The sequence below is a fragment of the Hevea brasiliensis genome, chromosome 2 (genome assembly GCF_030052815.1).
Source record: "Hevea brasiliensis isolate MT/VB/25A 57/8 chromosome 2, ASM3005281v1, whole genome shotgun sequence".
NCBI classification, from domain to species: Eukaryota; Viridiplantae; Streptophyta; class Magnoliopsida; order Malpighiales; family Euphorbiaceae; genus Hevea; species Hevea brasiliensis.
Window position 1 is genome coordinate 87,136,667 of NC_079494.1, and position 19,579 is coordinate 87,156,245.

The 19,579-nt window shown below is 30.3% G+C and overlaps 1 protein-coding gene across 2 annotated transcripts; it reads right to left on the reverse strand.

Moving 5' to 3' along the window:
• Nucleotides 1-230: 230 nt before the first annotated feature.
• On the reverse strand, nt 231-5,039 carry LOC110632855 (high mobility group B protein 10). Of its 2 annotated transcripts, XM_058135867.1 has the most exons (6): nt 4,622-5,039; nt 3,210-3,288; nt 2,822-2,984; nt 2,655-2,726; nt 1,506-1,864; nt 231-861 (listed from the first exon to the last, which is right to left on the reverse strand). In XM_058135867.1, the coding sequence occupies exons 1-6, from the start codon at nt 4,888-4,890 to the stop codon at nt 781-783; spliced, it is 1,023 nt and encodes a 340-aa protein (XP_057991850.1). In that variant the 5' UTR covers nt 4,891-5,039; the 3' UTR covers nt 231-780. The 2 variants fall into 2 exon arrangements, with proteins under 2 accessions (XP_057991850.1, XP_057991857.1); XM_058135874.1 differs by lacking the exon at nt 2,655-2,726 and having other exon boundaries at nt 4,622-5,038.
• Between the last annotated feature and the right edge of the window lie 14,540 nt (nt 5,040-19,579).

Here is a 19,579-nt window from a genome sequence, read left to right on the forward strand (position 1 = left end):
AGGATTTAGTTTTATTATATATATTTATAATTAGAATTTTCTTTTACAATATAATATTAACATAAATAATGAATAATTAAAAGTAATTTAATAAATTATTAAGCAGCTATTATTTAATAATTATATTAAATCATAAGTTTGTCCCTAATTCATACTTTTATATGTATTATGGAAATTGAATAATTACATTAAGATGCTTTTATATATATTATAGAAGATACATATAAATATAGATAGATAGATATAGATTATAACTTATTAATTATAAATATTAAATTACATATTCAATAAAAGAATTAGAAAATTTAAATGGGCCAACATCCAACACAAGTTGCAACAATCTAATGTGAGGTCCTGCAGGCCCAGTATAGTCCATATTTCCTGGGCCAGGGCTCAGACCTGCATGGGCATGGCGTCTAACTCTGAATCCAGCAGGCCGAGCTTGTTGTTCCTGCTTCCTGGCCCATTACAAACTCCCAGGGCCAAGCCCCGCCCGGATGCCATGCAGGCACAGCCCGCATAAAAGAAACTGTTCTGTTAGCCCTCTATTTATCATTTATGAAGAAAAGCAAAAGCCACCATTTCTAGCCAAAACACTTTGACAAGTAAAATTCAGCATATATGTTGCAGCATTTTAGCTCCCAGTTGTCAAGGAGGCATATCTGTCAGAAAATCTTTGATTAGAACAGAAGGGAAAAGATGGAACGAAACAGAACAGAAGCAGAAGCAGCAACTTCCAGAGAAGTTGGAAAATTTATGTCCTAACTACAACATTGTAAGCTATTGAGCATAAGATGATTTATATTCCAACATTTCAGTCCTGTATCTCTCCTTGTCCTTCATACCTTTCTCCTGATATACCTGCATCGCAACAATGGAAATTGGAAGTGTTGAGTGAATACTAAAATCATCAAAAGTACTCTCCCCAAGTTGATTGAGGATCACGTCTTTCAGATCAAGCAAACTTAGATAAATGTGTCACTGGCATATGGCTAGTTTCAATATTTAGATTCAAGCAGCATTTACTGATTAATATGTACAAATTGCATAATATTTATTAACAACATAATATTTCAAAAATTCTTTAAACAAAATGAAAACCAGCAGCAAACGTAAAACATAGGAAATAAAAAATTTATTCAAGGATTTCAGCCACAACTTACCAGAACAACTAAAATGTAGTGATGAAACACAAATGAACGAGAACTAATGGCAAGGGGACCAAAAGTGGCATTTCCATAAGTGACAAGAAATCCGAAAAACTCATCAAGGAAAAAAAATATATTCATGCCATTTTGGAAATAGTTTAAATTAATAAGAATGAACAAACGGATACAATTTTGAGAAATATTTTATAATTGGGAGCAGAAATCATGAAACCATTATCTGCATGCAGTAGGAGAATTAAGATTAAAAGATGTACTAATTCCAACATCATGGCATGGAGATCATAAAAAAGACATTACTTAAGAGAATCAAAGAGAAACAATTGTATGATTATGTACCTGCTTTTCTGCCTCTGTGAGGCTGTTCCATAGCAGCCCAATCTTCTTGCTGATAACTTTCTCTTCTCCATGGTATAGAGGCTTGAGTTGAGTATAATGTTCAGCAAAGAAGAAATTGTAACCACTCTCGTTAGACTTGGGCTGAGAGTGATCGCGTACCAATAACCGAGATCTTTTTTGGTGCCGGTGAGGAGGTAAATCTGAAGTATGAGAACTCTGAGACGTGTGAAGTTCATTAGGAATATGATACAAGACACCTTTAAGTTGATCAAAGCCCAAGTTCACAGTAACCAGATATCCATCATCAAATTTCCCATCAATCAATCCAGTCACTGAAGAGCCAAGCTGCAATTCCAGACCTGCAACCAAAATAGTTACAAATACTCACTACTACAGTTGTCATACAAGAGGCCTAAAACTTTCACCAGACAAACAAATAGAAGGCACATAGATATAGATTAGTAAAACAAATCAATAATTTCAAGGTAAACTGATAAGACTTAAGAGGTAGCTTCCAAAATAAAATTCCACCATTTTTGTTACATAATCATAAGTGGGGAGTTTTAGAGTAGAAGGAAAATTGTACATGCTCAATGATCAATTTATTTATTGACAACTCAAATGGATATAAATGATGAGAGCAGTAAATTTATTTCTCAGTGCTTTATGTTGCAACATCACAGGCTTTTCAAGTTGTCAAGAAAAGGGTATTTGGCAAGCACCAAAATTGCAAACAATATCCACATTGCAAATTTATTAAAAGAAAAAAACAATGGGAAATGACTTTTAATTGGGGCCTCAAACATGATGCATGGGAATCTTTTAAATTGGCCACTGGCACACATTCAGTCAAGTGCTACAACTGACACAAAAGCTACAGACTTCTCCTGGAACTTATTATTACCAAATGATACTGTTGACCAATAAATAGGGTCATTTCTCTTTTATCATATGTTTTCTTTTAAAATATCTATACAACCTCAAAATATATTGGGTAGGTTCATAAGATCATGACAAAACATCATCTCTACCTCTATTGCTAGTTCAAGAAACACTACAAGTCTACAATCCACACAAACATGAAGACAAGAAAATAAAGGCTAGTGTGATAGAGCTATTACATCAAAATGCAGCAACACTTGTCCTCACCTGTGAGCTGATTCATAGTGGCAACTTCATTTTGAGCTGCAGATTCATTAAAAAAATCCCCATTCACAGTATCTGTGAAAAGGGAAACAAAAGCTATACATGTCCAATCCACATGGCAATACACAAACATATTCAACTGGAAAACCATGAATCTTATGTGTAAGTACCTGGAATTGAGACTGAAGGGACTTGTTTGTGGAAGTGATAGACCTGCTCAAAGTGGTAAAGTAATGATAGGTAATACTTCCTTAAGACAAAAGAGGCGCTGGTAATTGTTGATGGGAAATTGAAGGCTGCTATCACTTCCTTCCATTTACGATCTCTAATTACCTATAAAACAAGACACAGATCAGGTTACTCATCACAGTACAAATAAATTGGAAAAATTGCAAGTTGAAACAAGATTTTCAATAAAAAATACACTTCACTATTTTAATAAAAAATTTATGTAAATGAGGTTGCAGCCATTTACAGGAGGGTACACCATGAGTTTTACAAAGCACTAAATTATATTATTTTGTTTCAGACAAGTAATTAGAAAAAAATAAATCATACCTTCTCAAGGCCACCACGAGATGTTACCTCAACAAAAAGATGGTGAAGATCAAGAGCCTTTCCTCCCACGGTTGGAACCCTGTGCAAGCATAAATAGCAAGTTAATCCATATCTTCATATGGAGTTTATCTTTCAAAAAAAAAAAGCCATAAATGTTCAATATTTAAATCCATTATGCGTTAAAACAGAAAATCAATGTCTATAACTATATGATAACATCATAGCATTAAACAAGAATGAAAAAAGAAACATATGTGAAAATAAGGAGATACAGTGAAGCACAAAGGGGAAAGGTTATGCAGTTAGTTGCTTAATGCAAGTATTTAATAAATAAGATTTGAACGGTGGCACTTTGAATGTCATTAAAGCCAAAAGTTAGATTAGCTATAGTTAATTTTTCAATATTTCTGTTGAGCAATGACAAATGTCTTCATAAGGTTCAAGTGTTAAGATTCACAATCCACCTTTTTTCTCTGATAGCCACTTGTGAAGGTACCCTGTACTTCCATATAAAGTAAAAAATGATAGAAGATTCACTTGCCTATTCACCTTCTTAAAAAGAATTGGTATCTCATAATCATCGACCTATCACGATGTATTAGATCTGCACCTAATTTGATGGTCTTTGATCTCTATATCTTTCTTCAACAGAGGTAACCAATACATCAGGCACATCTTAGATCAATTCATACATGCTTTTGCTCCAAGGTTAGGCCTAAACAACAATACCAACTACCCATAAATGAGGTACAATGCTTATGTAAGTAACTGCTCTTTCTAAACCATCAACGCTTAACAAAGCATTACGGAACTTCTATATGAAAACAAAATAGCATAATGTTATGATACAGCCATCTCAAGAATCAAATCTGCAGAACCAACAAAGGAGCTTCGTAACATACCCCACAACAAAGATAAAGAGTTCATCTTCAATCCCAAAAATTCGAAAGTACCAAATGGTTAAATCTTAACTACAATTACATATCAATGGCACGTTGAACTTTGAAAGGAGTGCCTCATGCTTCAAAAATTTCAGTAACTCAAGACTCTAGGAGAAGAAATACTTTGGGATTCTTAACCATTTAATTTTAAGTGAGAGACTACAAAAGCTGTCTAAAATCTACTCTCTCAATATTGAGTGCCAATGTCACTCCCCAAAAGTATAACCAAAGAATTTTTTTTTTTTTTCAAAAAGAAAAAAGAAAAAAATTACTGGCATCTGAGCGGCTAAAATGAAAATATAAGCAAAAAAATAAGACAAACCGAATAATTTAAAAAATGAATAAAACCCTCAAAACTACAAAGCAGAATCCCAAGAAACCATAAGATATATTAGGGAAAAAAAACTGAATATTACAAAAAAAAAAAAGAAATGAAGTCTGATTAAAGGATTTACAGAAAAACCCACTTACATGAATTTGGTACCAAATGATTTGTGGAAAGCTTTGAGCTTTTCCCAGAAAAGGTCTGAGCTTTGAACAACATCTTCAAACTGCGCAGTTGCAGGAGGATAAGACCTGAAGGATTGGCCGTTTCTTGTCTCACCGTTTGACTCTCGCTGTGCTGAAATAACTGTAGCAGTTGGGTTATGAGTCGACATTGTTTTTGGATCAAGACATGAGAGGTAAAAGAACGATTTAGCCTGATAAATTTTCTTTCCTTTCCTAGTTTTTCTTTTCATTTTTAATAGTAATAATTAAAAAGATTAAAAAAAAAAAAGGATAATGAGTTTTCAAGATCATTATGAGCGCACAAAATTCCAGAATTTTTTTTAGTGTGGTAATAATGAAAGGGAAGACAAGACTCGAGGTTAGAATAGATTGGGTCAAAAGCAACTTTGTCACTCATGTATGCTACTTACAAGATCATGTTCGTAATTATGTACGATTTTTTTTATTTTCTTCTTTTTCAATCTTTTTAAATAAATGTACAAATAAATTAATTACATACCTATCATAAAATATTACATTTTTTAGCGCTAAAAATATGTGATAACGCCAAAAGGTCTATTATAAGATTTAAATTTCATACCTTTTTAAATTAAATACATAATTTTTCTCATCACCTGAATTAATTCTTTAAGGGTTATTTGCATATTATTTATTTTATAATTATGAAATTAATGCATTAACTTTGATAGGACTTGAAGAAATAATAGGATAAATTTTGACAATCGTCTCTGAATTTATCTAGTATAATATTATAGTCCCTCAACTTAAAAATAGAGTATAAAATTTCTAATTATTAGTTTTTCGGTTAGACGCTGACCTAAACAGTTCCAGCGTGGAGCTTAGTTAATATTTCTCTTTTTTCTCTCAAGTTATATATAGATTGAATCATTTTTCTCACTGTAAACAGAATGATTTTTCAAGTGCAGAGAGAATAATTTTATAATTTGAATAAGACAGGAGAGATAAATGTTGACTAAGAGTCATGCATGAGCTGTTTACATCAGTTTTTAACTGAAAAATCAGTAATTGAAAGTTAGAGAGATTTTATTGTGTAAAATTTGAAAGTTTTAGGGAGTTTTATATTACTTTTTAAAGTTTAAGGATTATAGTGTTATAACCATATAAGCTCAGGGATAGTTATTGAAATTTATCTAGAAATAATATGAAATGGAAATTGCTCTCTCTCTCTTTAGCTTTCTAAAGATAGCTTTCTCTTCTTTTTTTTTTTTTTCTTTTTGATTCTTTAAGAACTCAGTCTCCTTTTTATTGATATTGTGCAACTTCCCCCTGCCCCTTCTAGGCAGAGAGGCTTTTCCTCCCTGCTCAATTCGTTGATCTCATCCTCCTTTCACCAATTAAGTTGTAAATAGATTTTTGTTTTAGCTATGGTTTTGTTGCATCCAAGTATGAGGTTGATAGAGGGTTTATCTACAACTTGCAATGGTCTCTTGTGCTAGTGCTTAATTTGTTAGGGCTCGGTTCTAGGGGTTTTGTGTTTTAATGGGTTTGGCACCTTTGGGGACAATTCAAAATGCTAGTTGTTTACATCTACTCCCTTAATTGCTTAAGAATGCTAAAGGGCTCTATCATACCGCCCTTAAGAATTTTGTTGAGTTTGGCTCCTTATTAGCCTGAACAGAAGCCCTGCATCATCAACCCTTTTCATGGGAATTTTGTGAAGGAGTGGAAGCATGAAAAACATAAGTTTAGATCATTAAATTCAAAATTTTTCTTCTAAGGTCTCATGCATCATGCAGGATTCATTATTTATCTATTTAATTTCAATGATAAACAACATATTAAAACACTTTTTATATATTTTTTTATCTACATTTCTCATTTAAGATTTTAGAATTAACAGATTAATTCATTAGAACCCTAGATTAGATCAAGAACAAGTGCACTAACCTTTTGATACACTGCAGTTGTGTTTGGCACCTTTGGGATGCACCAAGGACATCAGATGTTGTCCCTCTAGCTTGTTCACACCAAGATCACCAATAGCAGCCCTTTGAACAGCTTCTCAAGCCTTTCCAATTAACTAGAAAATTAGATTTTGCCTTTAGAGATGTTATAGATGCATACAGGACACTAGAAATGATTTCTAATATTTTTAATTCAAGAGAATGTTGGCAATTCTCTTTGAATTGATGAGAGATGAAGAAGAAGAGAGGAAGAGCACTCCAAGGGTGGCGGCACAAAAGAAGAATAGCAGCTTGTAATTTTTCTTTTCATCATTTCCCTTATATAGCTAGGTCACCACTTAAAACCTTTGCCACATGTCACCTTCTAATTGGCTCTTAGTTTAATTGACCCAATCACATTGTGCCAAGTGTCAAACTTAGATTTAATCTTGACTTTGATCATTTTATATGATTAAAAGACAAATGGCAATCTTATGTGTCATGCCATATGTCACCATCTCATGGTGCCACATGTCACCATGTGAAATGATCAAAGTACTCTTGTGTCTTAATTTTGAGTTCTCAATCCAAAATAATTATTTCTCTTCTTCTAATCAATTTATATCAAATATAAATTAATTAATTAATCTCTATTAATTAATTTCTCATAATTAAATTCATATTTAAACACTTTAAATATAAATTTAACTTATACTATACGTCCAATAACCTAGATTTGGTTTCAAGCCATGCTAGGGACTTTGCAATCTAATTGCAAACCAAACCTATTTAATTAATCAATTAAACTCTTTAATTAATTAATTAAATCATATTAACTTGGTGATTACTTGTGTATATGTGTGACTCACTAGGCTCATTACTAATTGGCAATGAGATATGATCTTAACTCTTAATATCATCAGAACTCTTTCGTACCATAAATGATTTCTCTAAATCATTTTATGCAGCTCATAGACTATGGTTAACACCTAGCATAGCATACCATAGCCACCCAATCAGTCATAAGGTTTATCTTAAATGAACCTATAATCATATGTTACCATGCACTAGAATCTCTCTGTTACAAAATCCCAATTCAAGCTGGAGTCATGGTTTATGTCAAACCCCATTTGCTATGAATATTATGTTCACTTTTAATTCCAATTCTTGATTAAAAAGATTTTCTCATCAGAAACTCTTTTCTGAATAAATCTATCTGTCCTGGCCAGGAACTTGAAACATTAAGAACAATTAAATGAACATAGGATTTTATCTCTATTTACTTAGGGTAACAGATTCCATCTTGATCAAAACCTACCTCCATATATAACTAGTAGGAGCCAACACATGCCCATATACCCATACACAGTACAAGTATAAAAGCAATATCAAACTCAAACTACCTATATACAAGATAACTGTGCTATCTCAGGTCTAAAGATTATATGCACTAATATGATTTATGACAATGCATTGACAAGAGTAAACTCCATGTGCTTGTCATAAATGTCACTAGTTCGGCCTACTTATCATGCATAAGTGCTTATCATGTTTGTTATATGGCATGGGACTCACCATTCCATCTTATTTATATCTCATATAAATACATTGGGAATAAACATGAATACAATCTTTCTGGATAAGTCATATCCTATGTGAAGTATCCTTGATTGTGAACCAATTTATGATACTTTGTGCTAGAAATACTGTCACTCATATTCTTAACAACTTAAGAATAGAATTTCTAACAAAATATCAATGGACCTTTTCTATTACACATAAATATATTATGTAAACGGAAAAGTGAAAATGTCTTTATTAATAAAATATGTACAAGATACATACTAAATGATATGCTCTAGGGCATACTACTAACATTTTGTTATAATCTCCAATGGACTTCAATTGGCACATTATCTTCTATTTTTAAGATCTCTTTTGTCATTGATTTCTCTGGGTTTTAACGTCAACATTGTGAGTTTCCCAATAGGAAACAACTTGGTTTTCTCATAAATTACTTAAAAGAAAGCTATTTTAGATTTGGATCTTCGGCACGGAGCTAATTTAGTTGATGGGCATTCTTACTTTAGGCTTTTATGCCTAGTTATTTAGGGCTTTGGATTTTATTTGGCTTCTTAGAGTTTTCTTTGTAATTGGGCCTAAGCCTGTGCTTCATTTGTTAAACTTTTTTAAAGTCTTTTATGATGTTTGCTAACCTAGTAAAATTAGCCTATGTTTGGTGTGGCGTAATCAAAGTTGTAATGTAATCGTGATTACATTGCATATTTAATTGCGTTATTTGATAGCACAATAAAATTTGACACAATAGAATGATAATTATATAGCTTAATTAATTATATTGAAAATAATGTAATGGTCATTACGTACATAAATGGATGTAATCATGATTATTTGTTTTGATTTGTTTTATTTATTGTCAATACTATCACTACCACTACTATTCGTCTACCACTGTTACTACCACCACTACTCCTATGCTGTCATTACCACCACCACCACAACTATAACTACCATTACTATCACCATCTCATTACTACCATCACTACCAACATCAATTGACCACCGTTATCACCATTTAGTTATTGTCACATTTATTATCACCAAGCCATTGTTACTACTACTATCTTACTTTGCTGCCAGCACCACCATGTAACTACTGCTGTCCCACTACCACTATTACTTAGCTACCACTATCATCCAACTACCAATCACTGCAATAATTACCACTTATTATAAATATTATAAATAAATTAAATATTAAAATAAAAATTATTATTATATTACACTATTTATATTTTTATTTTGTAACCAGGCAAACGAATATATTGACAATTACAATGCATTTTTTATTACATTACATAATTGATTATATTACATTACATTATATTCTACCAAATGTAACCTTACATCCTTCCTTCCGTTAAAGAAAAAATCATAGTAAAGTTTCCTAGTTAATAATTTGTATAGGCTCTAATAATAATAATAATAATAATAATAATAATAATAATAATAATAATAATAATAATAACATTCACTTCTGTAGGTAGCATAGCAGTGTTTTGGAACCACATAAAATCTATTAAAAAAAAATTATTGATAAAAAAAGTGCATGGATTTCTCATTTTCTTATGAATGTTCTGCTTAAGATATTAATTAAATGCGCAGTAAAAAAAAATAATGACTAAAGTTACCCCTTTTTTTTTAGTTTGCTTAATAGAAATTTATTCATTAATATATCCTAACTACTAAATATTTTGAAATTAGTATTTAAATATTTAATAACCATTCAATTAAATCCAAAAAGAAATAAAAATTGAAATTATGTGATATCAACACTATTTTTCTTTTTATTTTGTATTTCTAAACATTTCATTCTCTCGCCAATATGGAATGCTAATTATTTTTCGTAAATAATTTAAGCATGTAAGGTTTACAATCAAACTATTTTTGTAATAGCCAATATAAAGAAAAATATTAAATTTGTTACTCAACATATCCAACATCTTTTAAGGAAAATGGCTAAAAAAATTCAAACTTTCTCATTTTTATAATTATATTCTAAACTCTTTTATAAATAATTATACCTTAAATTATTAATGACAGTGTAATTGTACTTTATCGTTATGTTAATTAATTCTAATGTTATATAATTTAATGGTGGAGTAGAATTACACTTTTGTCAATAATTGAAAGTGCAATTGTTTAAAGAAAAAATTAGAATGTAATTATAAAGATAGTAAAGTTTGCATTTTTTTTTTTGGTCATTGTCCCATTTTTTTAATTATGAAATGGTCAATTTAATGAACTTTTTACGTCAAATGGTCTTTGATACTGTGTTGACAAACCTCTCAATTAATTAAAATTTTAAAGGTGTAAGCTTTTTTTTTATAAGGAAATTTAATTTTAATGTCTCTAATAAAATTCATATGATTTTAGTTAACATATTGTTATTTTATTATTAATTATTATATCTAGTCATAACTTTGTAAATTATCATTAACATTTTATTAGTAAAATTAGATGATTATTCGTCCTACATTGCGGGGACTTGAATAAAAAAATTTTAAATGTATATGTGTATTGGCGCCACTCCTCAAGATTATTGATAATGATTTTTTTTTTATCAAAACAGAAACCAAATTTAGAAATAGATTCATATTGATTTATAATTTAAAATAACTTTTGAAATGGAAATTGAACAGAACCTATCAAATATATAAGAAACTGATTAGAAACGGATTTGAAATCAAACTTAAAAACTGATTGTTTTTTATTTATAATGAGCATATAATGGTTGTAACAGAAAAATAGAACCGAACAGATCTAGCTTGGTTTTTCGATTCGATTTTTTATTAATTGATTCGTTTCGATTTAAAATTTTAGAGAATTTTAGTTTTGGTTTGATTCGGTTTTTAAAAGGAAAAATCAATAAAAAAAACCGAACCAACCAATATTGGGCCAAGTCTCCATATCAAGCCCAGGCCCTAACCCAAGTATATTTAATCCTTCCCTTGCCTACTTCCCATTTCAGAATAAAAAGAGCCGTTGCTCTCTCCTGACTCCTCTCAACTTTCTGTCTAGCACCCCTTCATTCCCAACCAAAGCCCCACCCTCTCTGCGTCGATGCAACAACATATACTCCTACCCCTCGATCTTCTTCTTCGTCTCTTTGTTCTTCTTCTTCTTCTTTTAATTACTATTCTTAATTTCTAGTAACGGTTGTTTGCATGAATGACCCTCCTCGGCTGCTGCATGTCCTTTCTGCGTCTTCGATTCTAAGAGAAACTCAGGCCTCACCTTCAATTCTGTTGAAACTTCCAACAGCAAGGTAGAACCATGATCCACGATTGCATCTCACTAGATGAAGACCCACATCATCACATGCTCAGATGCATTAGCTTGAACAAGCATTAAGTTTCCTTAAACTCAGGGTTTGTTTGATTGTGAAATTGTTAGACTTTGGATTAAATATGATCATCAGCAAAAAGTTTGTTCTTTTTATTTGATCTGTAAATAATATTGTATTGCTATGATATTTGTGAGTTTAAACTAATAAGATTTTATTATTGTAAATTTGGATTTGTTTGTGTTTAAATTGATAAGGTTTGTTTATGTGATGTTTGAGTGCTTTAAATTGATAAGATTTGATTATTATAAATTTGGACTTTATTTTGTTAAAAAATTGATAAGGTTTGTTTGTGTGATATTTGGGTTGATAAGGTTTGATTAATGTAAATTTGGATTGTTTGATTCAAATTATTTTTTCGCAGACCTTGAAATTTTGTTTTTGGCCTATGATTTATGAATTTATGAAGAAGATGTCCAAACCGATGAACCAACCCAAACCGAAGTTTTTTTATTAAGTTTAATTCGATTTTACACATAGTTTTGTTTCATTTCAGTTCGGTTCGGAGCCAAATCAACTGATTACACACTTCTAATTTATCTATTTTACTTACTAAAGTTGAAATTCAAATTGGAAACTGACTTTTGTTGGTTTCAAATTCCTTTAGTAACTGTTTGGAAACCGATTGTATTTTGTATTTGGTTTCAAAATCAGTCTATATTTTACATATTAAATTTGAAGTTCAAATTCGAAACTATTTTGGTTAGTTTTTAATTCCTTTAGTTGTATTTGGTCAGTTTAATTGTATTTAGTTTCAAAATATTTAGAAACCGATTGTATTGTATTCGGTTTCAAGACCAATCTATTATCAATTTTACTTATTAAGTTTTAAGCTTAAATTAAAATCTGATTTTGGTCGATTTCAAATTCCTTTAATTATATTATTATATTTAGAGCTATTGTTTTCGATTTCAAAATCAATCTATTATCTATTTTACTTCTTAAGTTTGAGGGTCAAATTTAAAACTGATTTTGGTTAATTTTTAATTCCTTTAGTTTTATTTAGAAATTGATTATATTTAGTTCCGAAATCAATCTATTATCCATTTTACTTATTAAATTTCAAGCTCAAATTAGTAATTGATTTTGATCGATTTTTAATTTCTTTAATTATATTTAGAAACTGATTTCTTTTGGTTTCAAAATAAATATATTATCTATTTTACTAATTTAATTTGAAGCTCAAATTGAAAATTGATTTTAGTTAGTTTCTAATTCCCTAAGCAAAATTAATTTATTATCTATTTTACTTATTAAATTTGAACACAAATAATAAAATTGATTCTGATTAGTTTCTAATTTTTATATATTTGAACTATACAAATTAATTAATAATATAAAAATGATTAATCAAAATGAGAGAAAAAAATATTAGTATAATTATTAATTGAATAAAATCTATATTGTAACTACAAAATTACATAGTTTGAATTAAAAGAACTAAAACATTCATAATATAAAAAATAACTGTATATTTAATTTGAATATGTAAACACTATAGTTTGTCCGGTTGTTTTAGTTTATTAAAAATTAAATGTCATTTCTTTCTGTGTTAATTCAAATTTTAGTCACGTTTTTAATTTTAATTTGTATTTTTAATATAAGTTTTAAAATTTTCTAATCAGATTTAATCAAATTTCAATTATAATTTTAACTTGAATGGTTAGTATCTAGGAGCAAAGCAATAGGGTATGGGCTCAAGGTAGATTCTTGAGAAGTTCAACTGTGATTGGACTAAATTGGAAAATCAATTTTGGGTTATGTATAAGTTGATAAAGGGTGAACTGAAATATTTTTTGAGATTTTATTCTAATCTCTTTTAGTTCGATCTGATTTGAATATTTTATTGGTAACTTTAATTACTTATAATGCATACCTCATAGATTTATTACTTGGAAGTTTGTCAAATGACCTTACAGAAACTGATATACTAATGATTTCTACATCTTGAAAAGTAAGAAAAAAAAAAAAAAACTGGAAAAGTTTTCTATAAAGTTAATTAAAATAAAATAAAAAATTATAATTATAATTATTAATTAAATAAAATTCATATTATAACTACAAAACTACAAAGTTTCAATCAAAACTATGTAGTTCAAAGACCCATAAACAATTAAACTTTAACACTAACCTATTCATTATTAATTTCTCTTCCTCTCCCAATTTTCCTCTAAGTACTGTCTCTCTTAAATGTACTTGCCTATGTGACTATTTTTCTATAGCAGATCAGCATATTGTAATGAAGTGTATGATTAATTAAATAAGGATCATATATTTATGCCTTGTTGGAAAACAATGTTTATTTAAATAAGAATTACATATTTATTTAAAAGTCTCTCAGCTTGAGACTTTTATGATTTCGGTTAATGACAAATCCTAAGAAAAGCTTGCTCCTGGAGTTAAAATTAGATTAAATTTGTGCAAAATAATTTTTGATAGGGATGAAACTCCTACAATTGAAGAGGAATGACATTCCAATAATTAAAAAAGGGTGGAGCCTATGAATTGGCCATATTTTGGCTGAAGTAAGGAAATTTCAAATCTTTGTATCAGTTATTGTCATTTCATTTATTCTATTTTTAAAATTTATATGCATTTCAGCCATGATAAATTGAATTTTTATATGAGTCGGTGTGAGTGGCTCCACACAAAAATAAGTCTATCTAAATTTTACTGAAGTACAAGAAATCAGAATTTCAAGTTTTGGTGGTTTGCAAATTCTTGACTATCTTAATGAAGTGATGCTATTGTAGTGCTGTCCTAGTTAATTAATTATGTGCTTGGATAAAATTTTACTTATTTGCATGTGTTTGTTTGCTTAGATAGGTACATTGTACAGAGATATTTACATAATCAAATTGGCTTACAGTTTGTGATCTTTCTAGCTAAAATTTGATGGAATTGCTAATCTAACTCTACTCATATTGCAACAAGAGTACATATGAGTAATCGGTTTGTAGAACTTCAACCTTGAGGATTTGAAAAGTCAGGTTGCTCTTTTAAGTAATTTCAGTCTTTGAACTTGATGCGTATATAATTTTTCATACAAATGATTTCATTTGTGCAGAAAACTTGAAGCTATATTGTTTTTGTATTAAATATTCATATTAAAAACTTTTATTGGCTGTTCTATTTATTTAGTTTTGTCATTTGGCTTATTACAAGCGGAGTAGAATGATATACTCAAATCATATAGGAATTTAGGGTTAATGTTCATTGTATTTTGTTAAGTATTTTGCTACTTTCATGCTTATTTTCAAGTGTTTATAGTTTTCTTTTAATTTTTGTGTTAAATTAATCTAATTCCTTGGTTTTCGGTCTTTATTAGGTATGTATTGATAATTCAGGAAGGTATGGATGTGATTGGAGAAGTGTCGGTATGCTAAAATGCAACGAAAAATGTGCTAGAAGACAACACGACCCATGTTATGAGTCACATAGCCCGTGTAAGTGCAGAAGGGAAAAACATGGCCCGTGTAATGAATTACACAGCCTGTGTTTCTTGAGGAACAAAATAACACGATCCATGTTATCTCCAGCACCCTAGAAAAGGCAAAATTTGAAGCTCCAAAAGGTTACACGAGGCAAGGCCATGTAAACTAAAGCCATTACACGACCCATGCTATTTTCAGCAATAGAAACTCCAACTTGACTTATCACGATTCATAGTCATTCTTGGAGATTTTCTAAGTCTATTTGGACTTTGAAAAATGGGTTTTACACTAGATATTTATACAATAAGTCAGGATTTCAAGAGGAAGGAACCTTTTTACTTTCAAGAAAGCACATCACCTTAGAGAAAAGTGAAAGGAGAAACGAATGTGCAAGGTTTACAAAGGAAGTTCGAACTAAAAGTCTAAAAATCCAAGGCTATGATTCTCCATCTGTTTTTTTTTTTTTTTTTTTTTTTTTTTTTTTAATTCTACTTCTTCTCGTCTTTTCTTTATTATTTTATGAACTTAATTGTAAAACTCATTATGTGTGAGTAGTTACTTTTATTCTAGGGTTAAGGACATAGCACTTTCAATTTAGTTATAGATTTTATTTGACTCTATTTTAATAAATTGGGTATTTTATTCTTCTATTCAATTTTTTATATTCTTAATGCATGCTTTGTGTTGAACTCCACTTAGTATTGATTCTAGATATTAATTGAAGGACTAAAATGTGAACATTAATAACATAGGAATAAATAGGATTTTAAACTTAGAGTTCTTAATCTAGAGATAGGATAGAATTCTATGTGGATTTAACAATTAATCAAGGAACTTAAATGGGTTTTAATTAATTTAATCACCATGAAAGTAAGGTTTGAGTTTATTAAAATATAACTTGGGTGCCTTGAGAAAAGGCTTACGATAATTTAGGATTAATTTCCTTCAAAATAATAAATTCTCATTTATTAAATGAATTAGATTAGGTCTATAATTGATTGAAGCGTGAACCACTAGCTTTGAAATGCTTTTAGTAATTGATATTCAAGTTTAGTTAACTGCTTTAAATTTTATTTCACTTAATTAGAGTTAATAATTACTTCTTTACAATAGATTCAAGTACTCAACATGGTCCTCGTGGGAACTGTTGTGCAAAATCTCGCAATTGCACGGATCATTACAAGTAATAAAGTGATGAGTGAGTATCGATTCCACAAGGACCACGTTGAAACTTGAACTAAACAACAATTACAATTATTTAGAAGATCGAATTGTAGAAAAATAGTAATTAAATCTAAATTAAAAGAAATAAAATCTAAAACAATTAACTAAACTTGAATATCAACTAATAAAAGTATTTCAGAGCTAGGGGTTCACACTTCAATCAAATATAGATTCAATCTAATTCATTCAATAAATGAGAGATTACTACTTTGAAGGAAATTAATCCTCAATTATCTTAGTCCTCTCTCAAGGCAATCAATTTATATTTAATAAACTCAAACCCTAATTTCATGGCAATTAAATTAATTAGAATCCATTATGTTCTTTGATTAATTGTTAGATCTACATAGAATTTCAATCTATCTCCAAATCAATAATCCTAAGTTCAAAATCTTGTTATTCCAATATTAATCTTTACTTTTCAATCCTTCAATTAATATCTAAAGTTAATACTAAGTGGAGCTCAACACAAAGCATACATTAAGAACTTAAGAGATTGAATCAAAGAACAAAATACCCAATTTATTAAAATAAAATCAAACCAAATCCATAAATGAATTGAAAGTAATACATCCCTAACCTTAGAATAAAGAAAACTACTCACACATGATAAGTTTTACAATCAAGTTTATACAATAAAAGAGAAAAGACATAAGAAGAAATAAAATAAAAGAACCCAAATAAAGAATTACAGTATTGGACTTTTAAAATTTCATTTGAAAATCCCTCTGAAAACCTTACAAATTCGTTTTTCCTCTCGCCTCTCTTAAAGGTAATATGCTCTTTTGAATGTAAAAAGTTGATCTCTTATGAAACCCTGACTTCCTGTATTTATATTTGTCAAAAAACCTTGTTTTGGAGTCCTAAAGGCCCTAGAAAACCTCTGAGAATGGCTGAGAGTCGTAAGGGGTCGAGTTTGGTTTTCTATCACTAATAACAGCACAGGTGTGTAATGGGTTTAGTTTACACGATCCTACCCCATGTAACCTTTTGGAGCTCAAATTTTTGAAGTTCGAGGGCTTTTAGCACAATATGAGCTGTTTTTATAACACAGGTCGTGTAATTTAATTCCTCTAAGAACATGGCCGGTGTTTTTCTTTACACGAGGTGTGTTCATCTGTTACTCCATGACATGCACAGTGTTATTCAAAATGGCTTCCAATCTTCATTTTTAAGGCTCTGAAACTTCTCCAATAACCTTCATACCATCCCAGACTATCGACACATACCTAAAAAAAGGCCAAAAACTAAGAAATCAAACCAATTTAACATAAAATTTAAAAGAAAACTAAAAAACTTGAAAATAAGTATGAAGGTAATAAAATACTAACAAAATGCAATTAATATGCTTTCTAAATGCCTATATGATTTGAATATTTCAAATACCCCATAAACTCAAACCTTTACTTATCCTCAAGCGAAGAGAAACTAGATGCATGTGAGGGGTATTTTCCTTTTGGCATAACAAGAATTAAAATTTTGGACTTTTAAAGACAACTTTAAAAAGATCAACATGTCAATAACTCATCAAAATACTAAGAAGTCAAACATACATTGTATGTACCAATATCTAATAAAGTGCAAATCACTAACTATGGGTGGATCATGTGGCGTGAGGTGAAAGATCATCTACTAAGATCACATAAAGTTCTCCAGATAATGCTGAGGAAAGATGGTGGAGTTATATCAGTCTCATTTAAATACCACTTCCTTAGAAAACATTTCCTAGACATGCAATTTATACAATCTTAATAGAATTGAGTCCACTGATAAGTACCGTTTTCCTATAACAATACTAAGGTACTATGGATTTATGCCATGAAAGCATAGATAGATAGGAGTTATCACCTAGATAATAACTAGGATATATTCATTTTTTCTTCTAAGGGACATCTGATTGAGGTATCAATTTATGAAGGGACAACCGAAGGGACTTGATTGATGCACTCAATTTTCTGATAGGGTCGTAGATGGCAACTAACTCTTTACAGAGGTTTCATCATAGCCTAATGTCTACATTCGGAATAATGGATATGTAAGAGGTAAGTGTTAAGCCCCTCTTACGCCTAGTTGTTTGCTGGTTTTTTCACCCGCAAGTGCACGGATCGCTAACAAGTAATAAAGTAGTAAGTGAAGTATCATCCCACGAGAAATTTAGTTAGTAAGTATCAGACTACACAATAGTTTTGACTGTTTAAGCTATCAAATATGAATGAAGAGTATATTAAACTTATTTTGGATGCTGAAAATAAACTTTGAATAAAACTTATCTATTGAAACAATTCCAGAATTAAGATTTTACACTGTAATCTTATTATGGATTTTAATCTCATCTATTTATTAGATTGAGGATCGTTACTCTGATGGAATTAATCCTAAGATATCCCAGGTCCTCTTTCAAGGCACCTAAGGTGTGGTCCAATTAGAGCCAAACTTTACTTTCATTGGTAATTAGTCCTAATAAAATCCTTTAAGATCTATGATTAATTTTGAAACTCCACAAAGATCATTAGCCTATCTCTAGGTCAGATTTTCTAGGTTCAAAATCCTGATTTTTTAATATTAATCTTCACCTTTCAGTCCTTCAATTAATATTTATAATCAATACTAAGTGGGTACCAACACATAGCATGCATTAAGATCACAAGAAATTGAATCAAATAGCAAAACTGAAATCCAATAAATAAAACTCAGTATTCGTCCATAATAATAATTACAAGCGTTACTCTCCCAATTCCAGAATCAAAGATTTACTCACTCATGGTGAGTTTAACAAACATAATAGAAATAAAATGAGAGAACATGAACGGTCTTAAAAAAAATAGAACAAAAGAACCGATGAGGATTTTATGCAGCCTTGAACTTGTGGAACTTCGGCTAGGGGCTTCCCTTTTATACTGATGATCTACTCTCCAAAACAGCTATGAAGGATGTGAATATGAAGTTGAGATTAGGTTTGGAATTAAGAGTTCTCTCCCAAAACTTCAAAACTAAAAAAATTAAAAAACAAAACTCTCTTCTATTTTCTGCAGCTCCTCTATTTCTATTAAATGATCTAGGGTTAGGTTTTTAGAGTCCTCAAGGCATTAGGAGTCTTTTCTTTCTATCAAAGCTAGAGTTGGAACCAATTCAGAAAACTGATTGTCGCATGATACATGGCCTGTGTGTCACTAGGCCGCATAACTTACTAAAGCTTGAATTATTGCATCTTGTATCGGGACAGGACTTTACACGGGCCTCGGGTAGTTACACAGGCTTGATTACACGGACCGTGTACTTTTGTACTTTAGGGAAATCTTCAAGCTTGGCCCGGCAGAGACTTACATAGTGTAACACCCCTATTTGCATAGCCTGGTAAATTTCACTGTTCCGGTGACCGATGTCGATCCGGACAATTAAGGAGATTAGAACCACATTTAAGACAACTAGA

Bases quoted from the DNA above. Each gene is read 5' to 3' on its own strand.
- LOC110632855 (XM_058135867.1), bottom strand. From the start codon at position 4,890: ATGAAAAGAAAAACTAGGAAAGGAAAGAAAATTTATCAGGCTAAATCG. The intron at 2,985-3,209 runs GTATGATTTATT...CTTGTTTTATAG, and splicing joins CTCGTGGTGGCCTTGAGAAG to GTAATTAGAGATCGTAAATG. The intron at 2,727-2,821 runs GTACTTACACAT...CCCTTTTCACAG, and splicing joins CCCTTCAGTCTCAATTCCAG to ATACTGTGAATGGGGATTTT.